Source organism: Leuresthes tenuis, unplaced genomic scaffold (assembly GCF_036924035.1).
Source record: "Leuresthes tenuis unplaced genomic scaffold, fLeuTen1.0.hap1 SCAF_4, whole genome shotgun sequence".
Taxonomy (NCBI): Eukaryota; Metazoa; Chordata; class Actinopteri; order Atheriniformes; family Atherinopsidae; genus Leuresthes; species Leuresthes tenuis.
In genome coordinates this window covers 10,560,788-10,577,540 of record NW_027325358.1, presented here as the reverse complement: position 1 = coordinate 10,577,540, position 16,753 = coordinate 10,560,788, and the positions used below count along the sequence as shown (strand labels likewise).

Sequence of the window (16,753 nt, the reverse complement as noted above, 5' to 3'; positions counted from 1 at the left end):
AATGGTGATCGCTACTTTGAATCTACAACATTTTGACCAACAGTAGTTGCTGTAAATGTGCCTAAGTCCCCACACATCAATAGAGCTTGGAAAGACTTAGCGTTTGACTCCTTTTATACCCAATGCTGACACCCTTACCTGTTTCCTAACTATGTCCAGTCTGTTGCTGACGTCAACATTTAAGTTTCTTTATATTTTCTCATGAGATCGGTCAGTGAACCCACTGAAAATTTCTTTGAACTTTTCTTTGAGTTATTTCATTACTTCGACAACACATTTTGAGCAACAATACAAATCTAATTACTGAAGGAGTTTATTACAATCTTGTTTAGAATAGGTTAAAGTTGAAAGTTTGTTGAGCTTCATCTCTGATCTGCATTTGTTGTGGAGGTCACTGTTTGTTATGAGAGATTTTTTATTTTGCCTACACTATTTTGTAGGGTTTATTTTAATTTTCTAAAGCTTTTCCATTTTATTAATATTGATTAATGGTGTTTGCTACTTTGAATCTACAACATTTTGACCAACAGTAGTTGCTGTAAATGTGCCTTATGAAAAAATGTGTCTTTCTCACCCAGCACAGTTCCCATTCCTTACAGGAATAGTATAGTTCTAAATGGGATGGGTAACAGCCATCTGTGACTTAGTAAAGACTTGTACTTCTCCTATGAAAAGGGAAGCAATTGAAGAACTCAGCTCAAGGGATAAAGAACAATGATGTGAGAATTAATGTACTTGAAAACGGGAGAAAGAAACAAGAAAAGGTTTTGGAAACTTGATTGCAAGGGCAGCAGACTTCTCGAGGACAAGGGCCTATATTACACAAACCGCACATACACAGTTGAGTTGAGATGCAGTTACAGCTTGATGCGGCCATTTAATTGGACCTCTGTCCTTGTCCTGGTATAAATGCACAGGTGTGAAATCAAGTTAGTGACTGAAGTGTATCCGGTGCTGCGATACTGTGAACTATATGCGAAAATATATTAAGATATTAAGATATTCTGTTTCCTCTAACTTTCTCTGTATTTGGTTATTCTGCATGTAACTTCAACTGAATTCACTGCACAGGCACCATCCTTAAGTTAGTTGAATGGTTATTTCGTGAAACTAAGGCAAAAAGCTGCTCTGAGTGCACTGCCAGTGATTTCCAGACCCAGACAGCACTAAATAGACCTATTTGCCCTAATTTTGAATACTTTCTTTTGCTTTCAACCACCAAAGCACCTGCACCGGGTCAGGAAAACATGTGCTGCAGTGTACCAATTTTTTGCTGGTCCACGGTAAAGCATCACTTTTATCAGGCACTCGGTTTGGGGACATGGTGACCAAGAAGACAAACTAATTTGTGACTAAGATGTTTAAAAACCCAGTGTAGTGTGTAATCTGCATAATTTAAGAGAGAACTATTAAAAACTGAGCTATGACATCAACATGGAGTGGAAAATTAGCGGAAGCTCATCTGGCTGTTCTCATCTTCCTTTGTCATTGTTCTCCAATGCGTCCCACTGAGCGGCATTTGCTATTATCATTTTGAAACTGAATTTATAAGCAGCATTTGCAGCTACATTTACATCCATTGTTGGGTGTTTTAATAACACCAGCTGATGTTTGCAGATTCTGCTTAAATCAATGTGGAGAAATCATGTTAGTAGCAGTGTTCGTAAATACTGGTCTGAGTTTGGGAATGCCAGTTGGATTTACAAGAGTGTTCACAAACATGACTGTTGTTTACAATTGTGTATAGAAACTAAAATGGCGTTCAATTGGCCCTTGAAATGGGACAAACACTGCGATTTGTGTCGGTAAACTGTATCCCTGCTCTGTGGTCCTCTACAGGGGTTCAGAATACAGTGGAAGGATGTTTAAACAACATATTGGAAAGTGTTTAAAGTGATGTAATGACATAGCTTTGTGGTGGTTCTCTGGCTGTGGAAAACTTGACCAGTTCTTTGGATGCTCTAAAGTATAACTAGCACTGAAATGGCTCTTGTGCCAGCCCAGTATCAGCATCTGATTGAAGAGGGGTAACCAAAAAAAAATGCTAATGTCTAGCTTATGTTGCTCAGCAACCATGTAAATGAACTGCAATTTCTGAGAGCTCAGGTTTAAGAACTGATTTATGATTGCTTGGATATTAGCCAGCTAAATTTATTAACTGAACTGAAATAGCTCAAGTTAAGTGGAGGGTTTAAAAAAGGTTAAAAAAGCTGCAGCTGCGGAGAGAAAACACCAGATTGTCTAAGGGGAAAACACCTGGAGCATCTGCTGTGCAGAGAACCAAGGCAAGGCAACAGAACCAGTCCAGTTGTGGATACATGACAACTACACAAGAACACAGTGTACTGCACAGACTCCACTTGATACTCCCTGCCATTAAATAATTCTTTGTTCTAAGGGAATTAAATACTTTTTATATCTTTTCGCGCTGCGTCCTATGTGAACCTTGCCGTCTTTGCAGAACTTTACAAACTTCATTCATTAGTGAGAGTCAAACCCATGGGTGTGAATGCTCTTCAGCTTGATTACAGCGCATTCCCATGAAACCTAAGCATTCATCTCCCATCCGTGCCTGCCAGAGCTCCCTCGGTAAAGGGAGCATCAAAGCTTTATCAATGAACTTGCGTGCTCATTAGCATGTTCGCTGAGCTGAGCAGGAACCTCTGTGAGCTGGGGCCTGCAGCCAAACAGGTTTAAATTTGGAAACCTCTCTGCTAATTACACAGCTTCATGCAGCACAATCTGTTGGTACAGCAGCACTCATTCACTGCAACTAATCAAGTTGAAATCCTGGCTCCTCACAGAGAGGGAGAGAGGAAGGCTAATCAAGTAGAAAGTAGTGTTGGTGTGTGTCTTTGTGCATTTGTGTTAGCCCCTGTTCTTCTGTTTCCCTGCGCCAGAGGTGTTGACTCTATTTATAATCTCAGAGAGCTAAATGGAGAGAGTTGATGCCAAGAATAGATGGATATTCTCATTATATAGGAGTTCAAAAGCAATGAGGAGGCGCCACGCAGCTTGGATTCTGCTGTCCGCATGAGACGCAGTACAGCTGTGGAAGTCACATTCAAAGCATGACCGCTGTGGGAAATAAATGTACCAAAACTGCATGTGGTTTTGTGTTCGGAAAGTCAAATCTGATGGTTGGATAATAAAAGTTTTTGCTTACACACAGTCATAATCTGGGATACTTTTCACAGAACTAATGGTTATATTCTGAAGATCAGTGGTGTTATAATATTTAGATAACCACCTTATAAAAATTTGGTATTACTTTTGCTTACATCCTGACTGATGGCCTATTCATCACGCGGGCCACAGGCTAACTGTCTGTTCTGTTTTGTGTTTTGGATTCTTGTCTCCAGGCACGTCCATTTGACTTTGAGGATGGAGATGTGTACATGTCTTCTCATGAATATCGTTTCCGCATGTTCAGCTCTGTGGAGTATGATGGACAGCTGTACATGACTCCGCAGAACTTCATCGAGTCGGTTACCATGAGCGAACCAAGAAGTAAGTATCAGTCATAGAGGTAAGCTTTTGCAGTTTTGTTCAAATTTCTTTCTGAGGGCCTTGGATACAAAGGTTTTTATACATGTTATTCATGTGTCGTATGGCCCATATTTGTTTTAGGATAAAAGAAAATAAATTTTCTGAACGAAGCTTTAATTCCACTTACAGTTAGCCCAACCTTTGTATTAATTTGTGTCATTTCAAAGTTTTCTGTGCAGCATCATCGCAGATATACTAATCTTGGTTTGTCTGTTAGAGCCATGCCTCAAAGCAGAGCTTTCAGGGCAGTAAACTGCATAAACTGCCAAAAACAATGGTTGGAAATTGGAGGAAACATTTAGGGCTGATTGCATCCTTTTGTCAAGAACAGAAGAAGATTGTAAATCCAGGCAGTTAAAAGGCCAGATTCATGTCCTCATTTTTCCAAAAATTACAAGTTTCTTCTGGTTTAACTTTTAAAATACTGATTTAAAAACTTGAATCTTTTGTTAATTCATTTGAATCTTTATTCAACTGACACAAGTCCAGAGAAATGATTTTCAGTGACTTCACAGACCAACTTAGTTGAATTTAGAAAAAATTTGACGGCAGCACCACACATAAAGGTGTTTACCATTATGTCACACTTCTATGTGTTTCAGCGTACGCCTGTGCCCGTGTGGCTACATTAATCCAGATGTTAGTTTCTCCTACAGTTCTGCCTAGTGTTTGAAGGTCACACACATCCAACGGAAGTTTCTTTTCTGGGGGTCAACTTACTGTTTCCCGAGAACCTCTAAATTTTCTCTAAATATTTTGGAAAGTAGAAACATTTTTGAAAATATTTTTGAATCTCTTGACAGTGTTAGCAGAAATTGCTAAGTCCCCACACATCAATAGAGCTTGGAAAGACTTAGTGTTTGACTCCTTTTATACCCAATGCTGACACCCTTACCTGTTTCCTAACTTTGTCCAGTCTGTTGCTGACGTCAAAATTTAAGTTTCTTTATATTTTCTCATGAGATCGGTCAGTGAACCCACTGAAAATTTCTTTTTCTTTTTCTTTTCTTTGAGTTATTTCATTACTTCGACAACACATTTTGAGCAACAGTACAAATCTATTTACTGAAGGAGTTTATTACAATCTTGTTTCAAATAAATTAATGTTGAAAGTTTGTTGAGCTTCATCTCTGATCTGCATTTGTTGTGGAGGTCACTGTTTGTTATGAGAGATTTTTTATTTTGCCACGTCTTGAAACACTTAAAAATGATGAGTTTAAGCATATATCTGCAGTTTCTGTCAGCTTACTGCCAGTTGTAACAGATTAGCCCCAGCCAGCCAGCCTCAAAGCAGATGGCTTTACAGCTATTGTTTAGTCTGAGTTCAATGTTAGTCAGACACACACAGACTCACATTCCATTTGCTCTCATGTACCCTCTCTTATCCTGTAAATATCTAAACTCGGCAATAAACTGAAATTACTCCTGTATGACCACTGGTCTAAAAATGTCAGTACACATTGAGGTTACCACAAACAAAGAAAAGATGTTTCTTTTTTTCAGTGGGCATTAGATTGAATTGCATGCAAACTGTGCACCTGTATGTGTGTGTGTTTACATCTACTCTTGGCTTGCTGTCATACGATACAGCCGCTCGTACCCACTCGGCAGCCGACATCCTCTAATGCCCTCTTTGAAGTTGAATTAGATGAACTTTGTTGTATAAAACAGAACAAAAGTAGTACGTGCTTTTACTGGGACATTCCACATACTACAAAGGCAAGCACAGTGCACTTTAGACAGTACAAATGGGCCTGTGATGATGAGTGTATATAAAGTGAGTGTGCCGGTGTGTGTATGTTTGTGTGTGTGTATGTTGTGACTGTACTCGGCACATTAAGACCCATTTCTAAATCATACAGATGCTATCTGACTGAGCCCACCCAAACTCTCTTCTCCTCTTTCCCTTCTTTCTCTCTCCTCTTTTGTCTTGATCCCTGGCAGACAAGAAGCCCTGGAGGTCCCTGACCAAACAGGTGGGAGACACACTTTAAATCCTTCTTTCTACTGCTCCCTCCATGATGCAGTCAGACATCTGTTGCATGTTACATCTGCTACAGGCTTTTTATTCACTGCAGAGAGTAGATACAATTGTTTGACTATGCTTTAAGTAAAGGTCTTATATGTAGAATTATTCAAAATGTTTTAGATGTATTCTTTAGTAAATGTATAGAACAGACAAGTTTTGATCTGCTGTTGGGATTTAACACTCTACTGCCAGGCCTGGAATTCCCTATAGACAGGACAGGAAACAATAAAGTGGTACCATGGATACACTGCCTGTCCAGGAAAAAAGTCAAGCTTATGAAATATTTTAACATTTATTTACAACTGGAGTTGCTCTTATTTTTCCCCATAACTGATGATGGGAAAGATTTTCTGTGGGGTTAAGGTCTAGGCTCTGAGGTAGCCAGTCTATGCTTGAAAATGATATGTTAAGTTATGCTTCCTGAACCACTCTTTCAGAGTTTGAGCCAGATAAGTCCTGGCATTGTTATCTCGTATTGACGTCATTCAGTATATTTGTTTAGTCAGCTGACTTAATTTTTAGGACATATTAAGTTTCTGAAACTAGAGCAGACCAAGTGAAGCAACCCCAGGTCATTTGCATATGTAAATCCAGGTGGTGACATATTGTTTTTGACCAAATAGTGTATACTGGATCCATTGTTCCTGCACAAGTCAGGTGCTTTCTTTTAGTCATACTCATGGTAGTTTTGTTGCAGTAGCACTGATCTTGGCCAGATTTGTTCATGATATATGAAAGTGTTATCACTGGCACTAAAATTGAAGGGAACTAGTATAGTCATTTTTCCAAAATCTAGCAAGAACACATGTAAATGTAATCCCAAGAGGTCATTTTGTACTTCCTTGTCAGACTGGTTGTATTAGCCACTGACAGACAGAGATGCACTGTGGCAGTTGCGATCTACACACCACACTTTGCTGTCAGGCTGAGGTGGATTTTCTGGAAAGTTCAGTTTGTGGGTTGATCATGTTCAGTTCAAACTAAAAAAATATCATCCACTTTAATTATTTAGACCCAAAAAGATGGAAAAACACAGCCCATATTTAGAAATACTTGGAATCTTGTGAAGGATTGCCTTAATGTATTCCACCGTATTTCCCAAGTCATTCTGTATTTCCCAGCAGCATATCCCACCTCAGAAAACATTTCTAAAGCAATTTTTGGAAAAGAGTTTTGAAATTTGCATTCGTAGCTTTCCGTATTTAGATGGATGAGCTCTCATGTTCTTCGCTCCAGTGCCAGTTTATTACTTTTACCAATCTAAGCAAGATACAGAAGCCATCAAAACCCACATAAATATTGCTTCATAGCACCGCATGTGCTCAAAATCTCCACATTGTGCTTCTATTGTAACAGTGAGTTTGTCATTCAATCTTATGTTTGTTGTTAAAGTTTTCTTATACTTGGTGGTAATTCAAATATAACTTGATCGATTATAGTCAGTGTACTCACCCTAGTCACTGCTTTTCTTAAATTTCAGATTTTCTGTGCTTGAATGTTCAAAAATCGACATTGTTGCAATGTCAAAATAATACATAACATTTTTCCATTTTTCTTAGCATTCTGATCTGTCTTTCTAGCTTTCTATCTGTTTCTATGTAGAAGCTGAAGTTGGAAGGGTGGAAGTCTGTGTTTTTAGTGTTGTCATAATTTTTTGCATATATGTCTCAGGAGCTGGAGAAGATCCTCTCGGACACTCCCCCAGTATGGAGAGGATCCTCTAAACTGTTCCGCAACCTGAGAGAACGAGGTCAGAGAGCACACACACACGTAAATGCAAACATTCACACACCAACCATAAAACAGAGTTGTGACCCTCAAAACTCTGAACCACTAAAAAACAAGAACACATGTACTAAATATAAAAAAAGTACTTTTGCATCCACCAAAGCATATGCACATACGCTTAAAGACTCATAAACACTGTTTTCTGTTTGATTCTAGAGCAACATTATGACTCATGGGAGTAGCCACTAGATGAGTGTTTCTACAGGCAGAATGAGATACACCACATCTCGAATCTTAACAGTCACATAGGTCCTGTGTTCACATCCTGCAATATGACTCATATGAGCATTTTCAACAGTAAAAGTATTTGTGAAGTTTCTCATTAACAAGGTTCTAATAAGGGGGGTGGAGGAGAGGTGGAGGAGAATGACAATGCGTCATTGATTTCATTGACTTCAGTCTTTTCTTTCAGTTTCACTCGCTGTTTTACTCACCTAAAGACTCGCCTCGTCTTTAGGTTTAGCCAACACGACTCCTTGGTCAGGATCTGAAAAGATCATGTTTGGCCTTAACGCGTATTTTTGTAACATTGAAATGGTATTCTCTTTCTCCAGAGTAAATAAGTACCAGTTAGATGAAAATATGTATCAAGTTCAGTGGATTTGGACTGAAAAAGATTTGGAGCTTTCAGCTTTATAGATAAGTTTAATATGTGCATAATTTCACTGCAGCTTGTGTACAAAACTACAAAGTTTAGTAGTAAGTTTATTGCAGAACTATTACATGACTACTATTGGCTTTTCTGTACTGTGCTTATGTGCACGTCTACCACAGCCTACCTTTTGATTTGTTATTAAATAATGCTGGTGAATATCTGTGTCACTGTGGGTGTCTCTAATCCGGTATTGGTGTCATGCTGTCCCTGCTTGCTGCCAAACAACCTGCTGAAAAAAAATCTCTTCTTTTCTCTCTTCTCTCTCTCCTCTCTCTCTCCTCCTCTCCTATTTAAAACCATCCCAATTTATACTTCTAGAAGAGAGAAAGAGGAGATGAGCTTACCTTGATTAAACATTTGCTTCAGCAATATGTAACTGAGGAATCACACAGTCAGGGACTGAGTCCCCATAGTGATAATTACGCTGATCAGCACGCACACACACACACACTGGGAGATGCTAAATATAGCACACCATGTGTGATACATCCCCTCTCTCATATTAACAGAAGTATGTTCACCATGCTACTTGAATAAGTCTGTTGGGACAAGTATCCAGGTGGACTGCCTTCTTTCCTCTTTTTTTATCTGGGAGATGGAGAGGGAAAAGAAGAGTTTAATGAGTCAGGAAGTTAAAAAAGAGAGAAGCAACATAAGCATGTAGAGAAATACAAGAATGGATAGATTCTAAAAGATTTATGTAAAGGACATGACTGAGTTGTCAGAAACAGATACTTGTATTTATGCTTATGTATTACTTCTAAAACACATATATATTTCTTCAACTATATATAATTTAGTGCTTTTCCTAGAGTGTCTTGTGTGTAAGCCGTGTGTGTCAGAACTGGCTTGCTTCTTCATGCCATAATGAGCGAGGACAGTTGAAATCGTTTGAATGCCTTTGGATTTTTGACAGTTACAGAATTGTGTCTCAGACAGAGGAATGCAGAGTGTTACCCGAACACCGCTCACTGTTCTGCGTGTGTTTGTGTTGTTGGGATCTGCTGCTTGTTTGTAATTTACACAGTTATTTTGTTACTTGGCTTCAGAAACTGTGCATTTACAGTGATATGATTATGGATACTATAAAAGGCTGTACCATAACAGATATTTCCAGTACAAAGTAGATCCACATGTCAGCTGACAGATATATCAGTGGTCTGAATGTAGTTTCAGTTTTAACTTATGCCTTTGTTAAATAATGTAATATTTATTCCAAGAAAAAGCCAAAATGTTGGTGCGTCCAAACCAGTTAACATTCCTCTATTTTGTTGTTATGTTGCAAAAATGCAAAAAAAAAAATGTTAATGCACATTAACACATGTCATTCTTGTCTACTCTGAGAATAATGATTTGTTACCATTTTTGGATAATAATTCACATGTACTTGCGGTTTAGTGTTATATATAACCCAATGTCTTTTGGTTTGATCATATGTCTTATTATTTGGGATTTGAGAAGGTTTTAAAATTCCCCTTGTCTTCTTTTAGATCCTTATCTAAGTCATTATCTAGTATTGAAATAGACCTGAAAAGTAATACACCATTAAACAAAAAACTGAGCTTAGCTATTTATGAGAAGTACATGCAGAATTTTTTTCTAGACTATCAGATTTACCAGATATCTCTGGTTACAGAATTACCATTTTCAGGTATGTTGTTTACCATTTTTTCCATCTGCATTTAGTTTTGTTAAACTGATAAACATGCTAACTACACACGCCTATTGCATATTCAGCTTTATAGTCTTATTTTACTCTAAATTGTTTAGTTATTTAGTTTTTTTTTTTTTAAAAAGACTTCAAACTAGTTACTCAGAACAAAAAGTTAATAGGAAAATTTTGCTGATGTAATGCATAAAGTGTAAAATGTGCTAATTTCGCATCCCCCATGCTGGCGATTAGAAGAAGCTCAACACTTCTCAAATCTTTTTCTTCTTCTTCTTTCGGCCTCTCCCTTTTATCAGGGGTCGCCACAGCGAGTCGATCTCGCATCATCGATTTGGCACGTTTTACGCCGGATGCCCTTCCTTCACCACTTCTTACTTGGGGCAGTTTATTGTTGCAAGCAGGCATCTGTCTACATTGATCATACCCCATGAGTGAAGAATTTCGGGTATTCAACCCATGCGAAAAAGATAGCATGCATTCTTCTGAAAACTTAACAACACATAGCCCTCAGAGATGATGACAGACATAGGTCTAATGCTGATTGATTGAAAGTTAGTGATAAAGAGCAAAGAAGCACAGGTGACAAACAGACAATTGCTGCACTGCGCAATCATCATTATGTTGACAGTTTCCAACACAAAGCAGTCCACAAGAGAGCAAAGCTAAAGGACCAACAAAGATCACTCTAATTCAACCAAGAGTAGCAAGCCTCAGGGTGTATTTCCTGCCCCCAAGTGGCAGCAAACATGCAGACATTGAAGTCCTCTGTGTAACTTCTGGTTCATATCGTGGATGATACTGATTAGCACACTTTAAGTCTGACAAAAACAAAACTGCTTAACTATGAAAACTCAGAGATAGTGGAATGGTTTTAGATAGTTATAGATTAGAAAATCAACATTGTAAATTAATGTTCTTCATTCTGTTATTTCCCTTTGATAACTACCACTTGAAAATCAACATTCACCCGCCTTACATTCATTAAAATGTCACTGAAAGCATGGGAGTGTAAACACAGACTGTATGAAGAAACCTGAGCAGCTTTAGAGTGTATTTTCTGGTCTTTGCAGAGCTCAGGCTACATTGGGAAAAGAGAATTCAGTTCCAAACCAGCTCCCCAACACAAAGCAGTCAAGCATTAGCAAAACACAAGGCCCACAGTGGCTCGAACTGGTGTCATGTTCACCTTCACACACACTCATGCATACATACACACCAAAGGGAGAGCAGTCTTCCATAACACTCAAGCGAGTCACCCTGAACTATCTAAGCTATCAGACAGAAAGTGAAAAAAGAAAAAAGGACAGCAAGCTGACATGGAGCGACAAAGATTCTAAATGTGCCAGAGGCAAGAAAGGACCTCCTCCTGAAACATTTTTCACTTGCTTATCCAAACACTCACACACACACAAACCTGTGTCTTCACTCTGGACACTTCTGGTGTAGAGAAAGAGACGGTGTGTGTGGCCAAATGGCTGTTGGCAGCTCAGCTTGGAGAAGACACATTTTAAGATGCTATCTTCATGAAAGGGAGGATTATGTGTGTTATTGTGTTTGACTGTGTGTGCGGCTCAAGAGGCCCATGGGCTTTGAACATCTGTAAACACTGCAGGACTGTCTTGAATGTGACCTTTTTTAACTCCCTGTCTTGATCTCGTCACCAGGCATCATCTCATACACAGAGTACCTGTTCCTGCTCTGCATCCTGACAAGTGAGTCAGTTCAGTCTTAACACATCTTATTTTCACTCAACTTGTGCTTCACTTTTTTTTCATCCAATCCTGATCCCGATTTATTTTAGTTCTATTTTGCTCTCACTTCAAGGGTAAAGTGTTAGTTTTGGAAAGGAATTTAAAATGTGGTCAGAACCTGACAAGATGCGAGCGTGTTGGAGTGGTCCATTTCTTCTTGGGTTAAGTGACAAAATGATACATTAAAAGCTTTACTGCCCCAACTCTTTGACCTGAAATTTAAAAAGGAACATATATTTACAGATTAAATTAAGTTGACAAGGCAATTTATCTGGAAATAATCTGTATGCGATAAAATGTAGGTCAAAATAAATGTTGAACTTGTGTCATGAGTCCTCCGTCACACACAAACTCTTGACTTCACTGTTGCTCCATTACTCTGCATTTTGTTTAAAGCTTTAAGAACTGTTGCTCTTATGGCAAATATATTTCTCCAGTGTTTGTTTTCAAAATGGGTGTTACTGGACATATGGTGCGTTTGGTGACAAAAGAGAAATCTGAATTTCAAACTTACAACAGGTCAAATATCGTGTTGGGATGTAAAACATTACACACAGTACTGGTAGAGCATTATTAGCTCTATATTTTCGTACATTAAGTGAACCTTAAAACTCATGAAGAGATTTGATGTTAATAGTGGAGATTCAGAAGGAGGAGGATGGATAACTTTGAGAAGTGATCCCAGCACAATCTGAACAGCTCACTAAATATAACATTTTCATAGTCACATGAAGCCAAAAAGAAAATGTCAGGGTTGTTTTTCTTTCTAATTTTAGTGATTTCAATTGGTAGTGATACCCAAATATATGCTATCAAGCACAGAAAATAGTGATTATTTTCCATAAAAGAAGCCCGATCATTCATTTCTTTCATTTGTTCAGCTCACTTGTTGTCCAGGATGTTTAGCATGGAGCCGCTGAGGACAACCAAAGTGAAAACACAGTTCCTACAGCTCATCTTGTTACAGAGCAATCTTCTGCTCCGGAAACCTGTGTCCTAACCATCAGCTATGCCCCCACAGGGGCCAATGAATTTGTTGCTAATGTCCCAGTACCAGCCACTCCACAACACCCTGAAATGATATTTTTCCACGCCAAGAGCGTCATTGGTGGCATGAAGAGGAACTCTTAAATATTAAGCAGGTGGTTGATTAATGAGATAGCGTGTTAGATGGGTCGGGAGGAAAGAAAGCTCAACTTCTTGCTATTTTGTCAGAAGCTGACAGCAAGTGCAAGAGAAATATGCAACAAAAGACATTATTTTTTAAATATTTTAGAGATAAATGTTAAATGATGCAAAGCTGTATTCGATTTTGCAGATCAACATTTGTGATTGATCACTTACAAGAGTTTTAATTGTAGCTTACAGTCCACATGGATTTGTTGTCTCATTCCTTCTCTCCTATCTATGCTATGTGCCACTTCATCTCTTGCTATTCATAGCTTTAAAATAGCCTTTAATAAACACAAGCACACACTCACACCCTATGTGTTCTCCTATCTGTTCTGCAGAGCCTCATGCTGGCTTTAAGATTGCTTTCAATATGTTTGATGCGGACGGCAACCAGATGGTGGACAAGAGGGAGTTCTTGGTGGTGAGTTGCTGATACTGAGAGAGGAACCATCTGAATTTGCATAATAATATTAATAGCCTTCTCTGCTCCTATCACAGCTCAGACATGTTGTTTAGGACATTAAATGTATTAAGAGCCAGTATGAGGTGAGTATCTGTGATTATAATGGGACAAAAGACAAAAGCATCCATTTGAAAATTTAATTTATTCAATATTTGGCAGTGAAACGTTTGAGAGATCTGAGATCCCACAATCTTAATATGGAGTATCATTATCATAATGATCAGGGATATGGTCATTTTGATAAATGAAATTTGGAAATAAAAAGGGCTGATATTAAAGGCTTAATCCATGCATGTGTCTTGCATTTTTATGATAATTTCATTTAAATGTTAGTGCTTTTTCTTGTCCATATTTTAGAAATGAATGCAAGTAAGTTGTGGTGTCTAATGTCTGATATTCTATCAGAATATTTTTTCCTTTTAGTTTTTTCTATGCGTAAACCATCTGAAAGTCTGATTATGGCTCCCTCTTGTTAAACAGCAGAGTAATTGTAGCATTTCTTGAGGGCTTTACATGTGCTACTTTCTCTGTGAAATGGGAAGGACAGATTTTCAGCTAAAAACACTGCTGCAGGCAGGAAGGGATCAGAATCTGCGTGGAGGTGGGTGGGAGTGGGATGGCACATCAGCAGGAGGGAGTGGTAATGGCTTTAGATCCTGTGGGAGGCAGGCAGGTGTTGGACAGAAAAAGAATTCCCACATTGAGTCTTTGGTAATGGACACTGATTTCTCTGCTCTCCAAACAAGTGGCAGTGATTGTCAGATTAAGGAAATATTATATTTAGATAAACTGCAAACAAATATTACTGTAATTTGTTGCCATGTTTGATTTAGTACTCTAAGTAAAGTTAAACATTGTGACATGTACAGAATATGAAAACCGCTGATGTTTTGTATGACCAGTTCACTGAAAATGAACCACCAAGCAACCATCGCTTGCCTGATACTGGTTGCTTTGCAGCTGCAGCTTTCTGTCAGATTCAGTGTTCATCTGCCCTTTGATATCTGTGAGCATAAATCATTGTGTCAAACTAAAAAAACCACCGTTCTTTATCGTCTTGCCAGAGGACCGTCATTCGAATCACATCACAGACCTGCATGAAAGACCACCTGCTTGAATGACCTTGTGAACTCAGAGAATGTTTGTACATGTGAGCATTTAAGGTTCCAACCGCACTTGGGTTTGTTAATGAATCCTCATCCCTTGTCTCATTTCAGCTTCAGGAGATCTTCCGGAAGAAAAATGAGAAGAAAGGAAGGAAGGGAGATGCTGAGAAGTCAGCACAGTTGGTAAGAAAGTGGGTTACAAGGGTGTATGTGCTTTTGTTTAGACTGAAACTGATAATACCTTCACACAACCAACAGTGAAACAGCCATGTCTGTACAGATGTGGTCTTTAATGATGCTGCTTTCACTGATCGGGTTAACTTGAGATACAAATGTCCTAAATGTTCTGGTTTCATTCAGGTTACTTTAACAGTAATCATTATTATAAAGGGTTTTTCCCCCCAAATGATCATTTTACTGTATCCATGAATGCAAAATGCTTCAACATTTCCTTTTAAAGTATCTGAAAGCGAAGTGTTGAGTCAAACTCTGCAAGTGGATGTGTTGAAGATGACACAAGTTGCTACTCATTCGTGGCTAAGAAAGAATGAAAGTTAACTAAATCTTTCATGTGACTAGTTTTGAGTGCATGCTTGTTTTTGACTATGTGCTAACTCGTCTGTTATTACTGTGACAGTTAACCCTACTGTGTACATGATAAGTTCGATGAGCTGTAAAATGTCTTTCTGATCACTTCTGTGATTGAAGTTTTGAAACAACTGTTCACCTTGCTTTACTACACTGCTTCTGTCGCTCATATATCTACTTTTCAGGCTTGATGACTGCTAAAGTGCAGCCACTTCATAATCCATCAAGCTGACATTTTTTTTTATTAGAGCCACCAGTATTTTAGCGGTGGATCAGTATCAACTTATCATTGATATGTTTTTGCTGTTTTACAAATGTGATGTTTTGGTTTACTTTTTAAACATCCGCAGTAAGATGATGACTGATTTCTAACTTTTTTTTCTCAACTGTCAGCATTATAAAGTCATCACAGTGGCAACTTATAAAACCTTGTAGTTTAATTCTACCATAAAGTGAAAGGATCTTGATAAATGTTTCACTTAGAGATCAATTCTGGTAAAGGTTTTGGCTTTGGCTTGAAAAAGGTTAAATCTGGGAAAATGCTGAAATTGCTAGTTTCCCTCACATACACCATCTCACAAATCCTCTCTGTGAGGTGCAGTGCACAGTGTTGTAATGCAAAGTGTGCTTTCTAAAATGTAATTGCAGATGTGTAGTACATGACACATCCTCTTTTCTTGCATGTGCTAACATGTCTTTTACCTTCTCTCCTCCTCTTCCTCCTCCTCTCTGACTGCATGCTCTGACCTCTTCTTTCTCTTCCTCGTATCTCTCTCTGTGTGTTAGAGTATGCAGCTGTATGGATATCAGGTTGCCCCCATGAACAGCGTATGTATCCAAAACCGTAACACCGTAGTTTCCTTTCCTGTTCTTTAGAAAGATGAAGAATTAGATGGTGGAATGTGCAGCAGGAAAGTGGATGTGCGTGTCAGCGTGATTTACTGTTTAACTCGGTTATGAATCAGGACTATTTGAGATTCCGTATCTCCACTATATGAACCAGAAGTATTTACAGACACTTCAGAATATTTTGAACTGAATATTAATGGAACATTTTCTTTGTGGCTTTTGTTTCTAAGCATTTTAGAATAGTGTTCAATTAACTATTTTAAGCTTGAGCAAGTATTCCCTTTCTTGAGAAGAGTTAGTTGAGAGGACTAATTCTATTATCTGTTTGCTAAACATGAGATTACACCCAGCAATCAGTTATGAGGGGGACAACGTGCCTCACACATTCCAGAGGATCAGGGTGACTGGACCTTTGAAGTTCACAAGTTGATGAAGTGTATATGTGTGTCTATTCCATATGGAGACTCTAGTTTGGAGGGGACTTTTTTATTTTTATTTTCACCTTTTCTATCAGAGTTTTAAATATCTTTTTTATGCGTTTAAAAGGTAGGCAAAGAGAAGTCCACACCAAAGGCCTTTCTTTTCTGACCTGTCTATGTCATAAAACATGAATAAAAAGTTGCATTATAGTGTTTATTGATTAGTTTGGCATGCTGCAAGCTAAATTGTAAGAGCTGATATTAAGCATGAGCTGCGGGAGACTTCGTAGGTGGAGTATAAAATAACTACAATCATATTGGACATGTTTTACGAACTTGAATGAGTTTTCAACAGTGCCTGATCTCACAGGAATATCTGCTGGAACACGCGTGAGAGTACTATAAAGTAATTTAGCCATGAAAGAGAAAATAAGACCTTCGATGTCAGTCAAACGAATTTAAAAAAGTCCCAAAATTTTATTGAAAAAATTATTTAGATTATGTTGAATAGATGTCAGCAAAATTAGTGTTTAAATGCCCCTGTTGTCCACTGACCTGCTCTTTCAAAAAGCCTTAACCCTCACACAGTCCACCTGATCCTCTGTGATCACTGAAAACATACTCTGTTGGCTCCTTGAAAGGATGAATGTAAATAGAGAGCGACAGAGAAAGATTTGAGATTGGGTGTCCATCTGTCAGGTCAGCCGATTGATT

The 16,753-nt window shown here is 38.3% G+C and overlaps 1 protein-coding gene across 11 annotated transcripts in view; it reads left to right on the top strand.

Annotated features, from left to right (window-relative positions):
• The window catches only part of micu3a (mitochondrial calcium uptake family, member 3a), a 43,190-nt gene that overhangs the window by 14,711 nt on the left and 11,726 nt on the right, over positions 1 to 16,753 (top strand). For 7 of the 11 annotated variants that reach the window (XR_011915362.1, XR_011915363.1, XM_072384541.1 and 4 more), the window contains 7 exons: positions 3,363 to 3,510; positions 5,494 to 5,525; positions 7,250 to 7,328; positions 11,355 to 11,402; positions 12,953 to 13,035; positions 14,295 to 14,366; positions 15,558 to 15,599. Coding sequence is in view for 7 of the 11 variants with exons in the window: in XM_072384541.1 (XP_072240642.1) it covers positions 3,363 to 3,510; positions 5,494 to 5,525; positions 7,250 to 7,328; positions 11,355 to 11,402; positions 12,953 to 13,035; positions 14,295 to 14,366; positions 15,558 to 15,599 (504 nt within the window). In the remaining 4 variants the exon portion in view is untranslated. The remainder of the gene's footprint in view (positions 1 to 3,362; positions 3,511 to 5,493; positions 5,526 to 7,249; positions 7,329 to 11,354; positions 11,403 to 12,952; positions 13,036 to 14,294; positions 14,367 to 15,557; positions 15,600 to 16,753) is intronic. The other 4 variants (XR_011915364.1, XR_011915365.1, XM_072384539.1 and 1 more) reach the window with 1 other exon arrangement.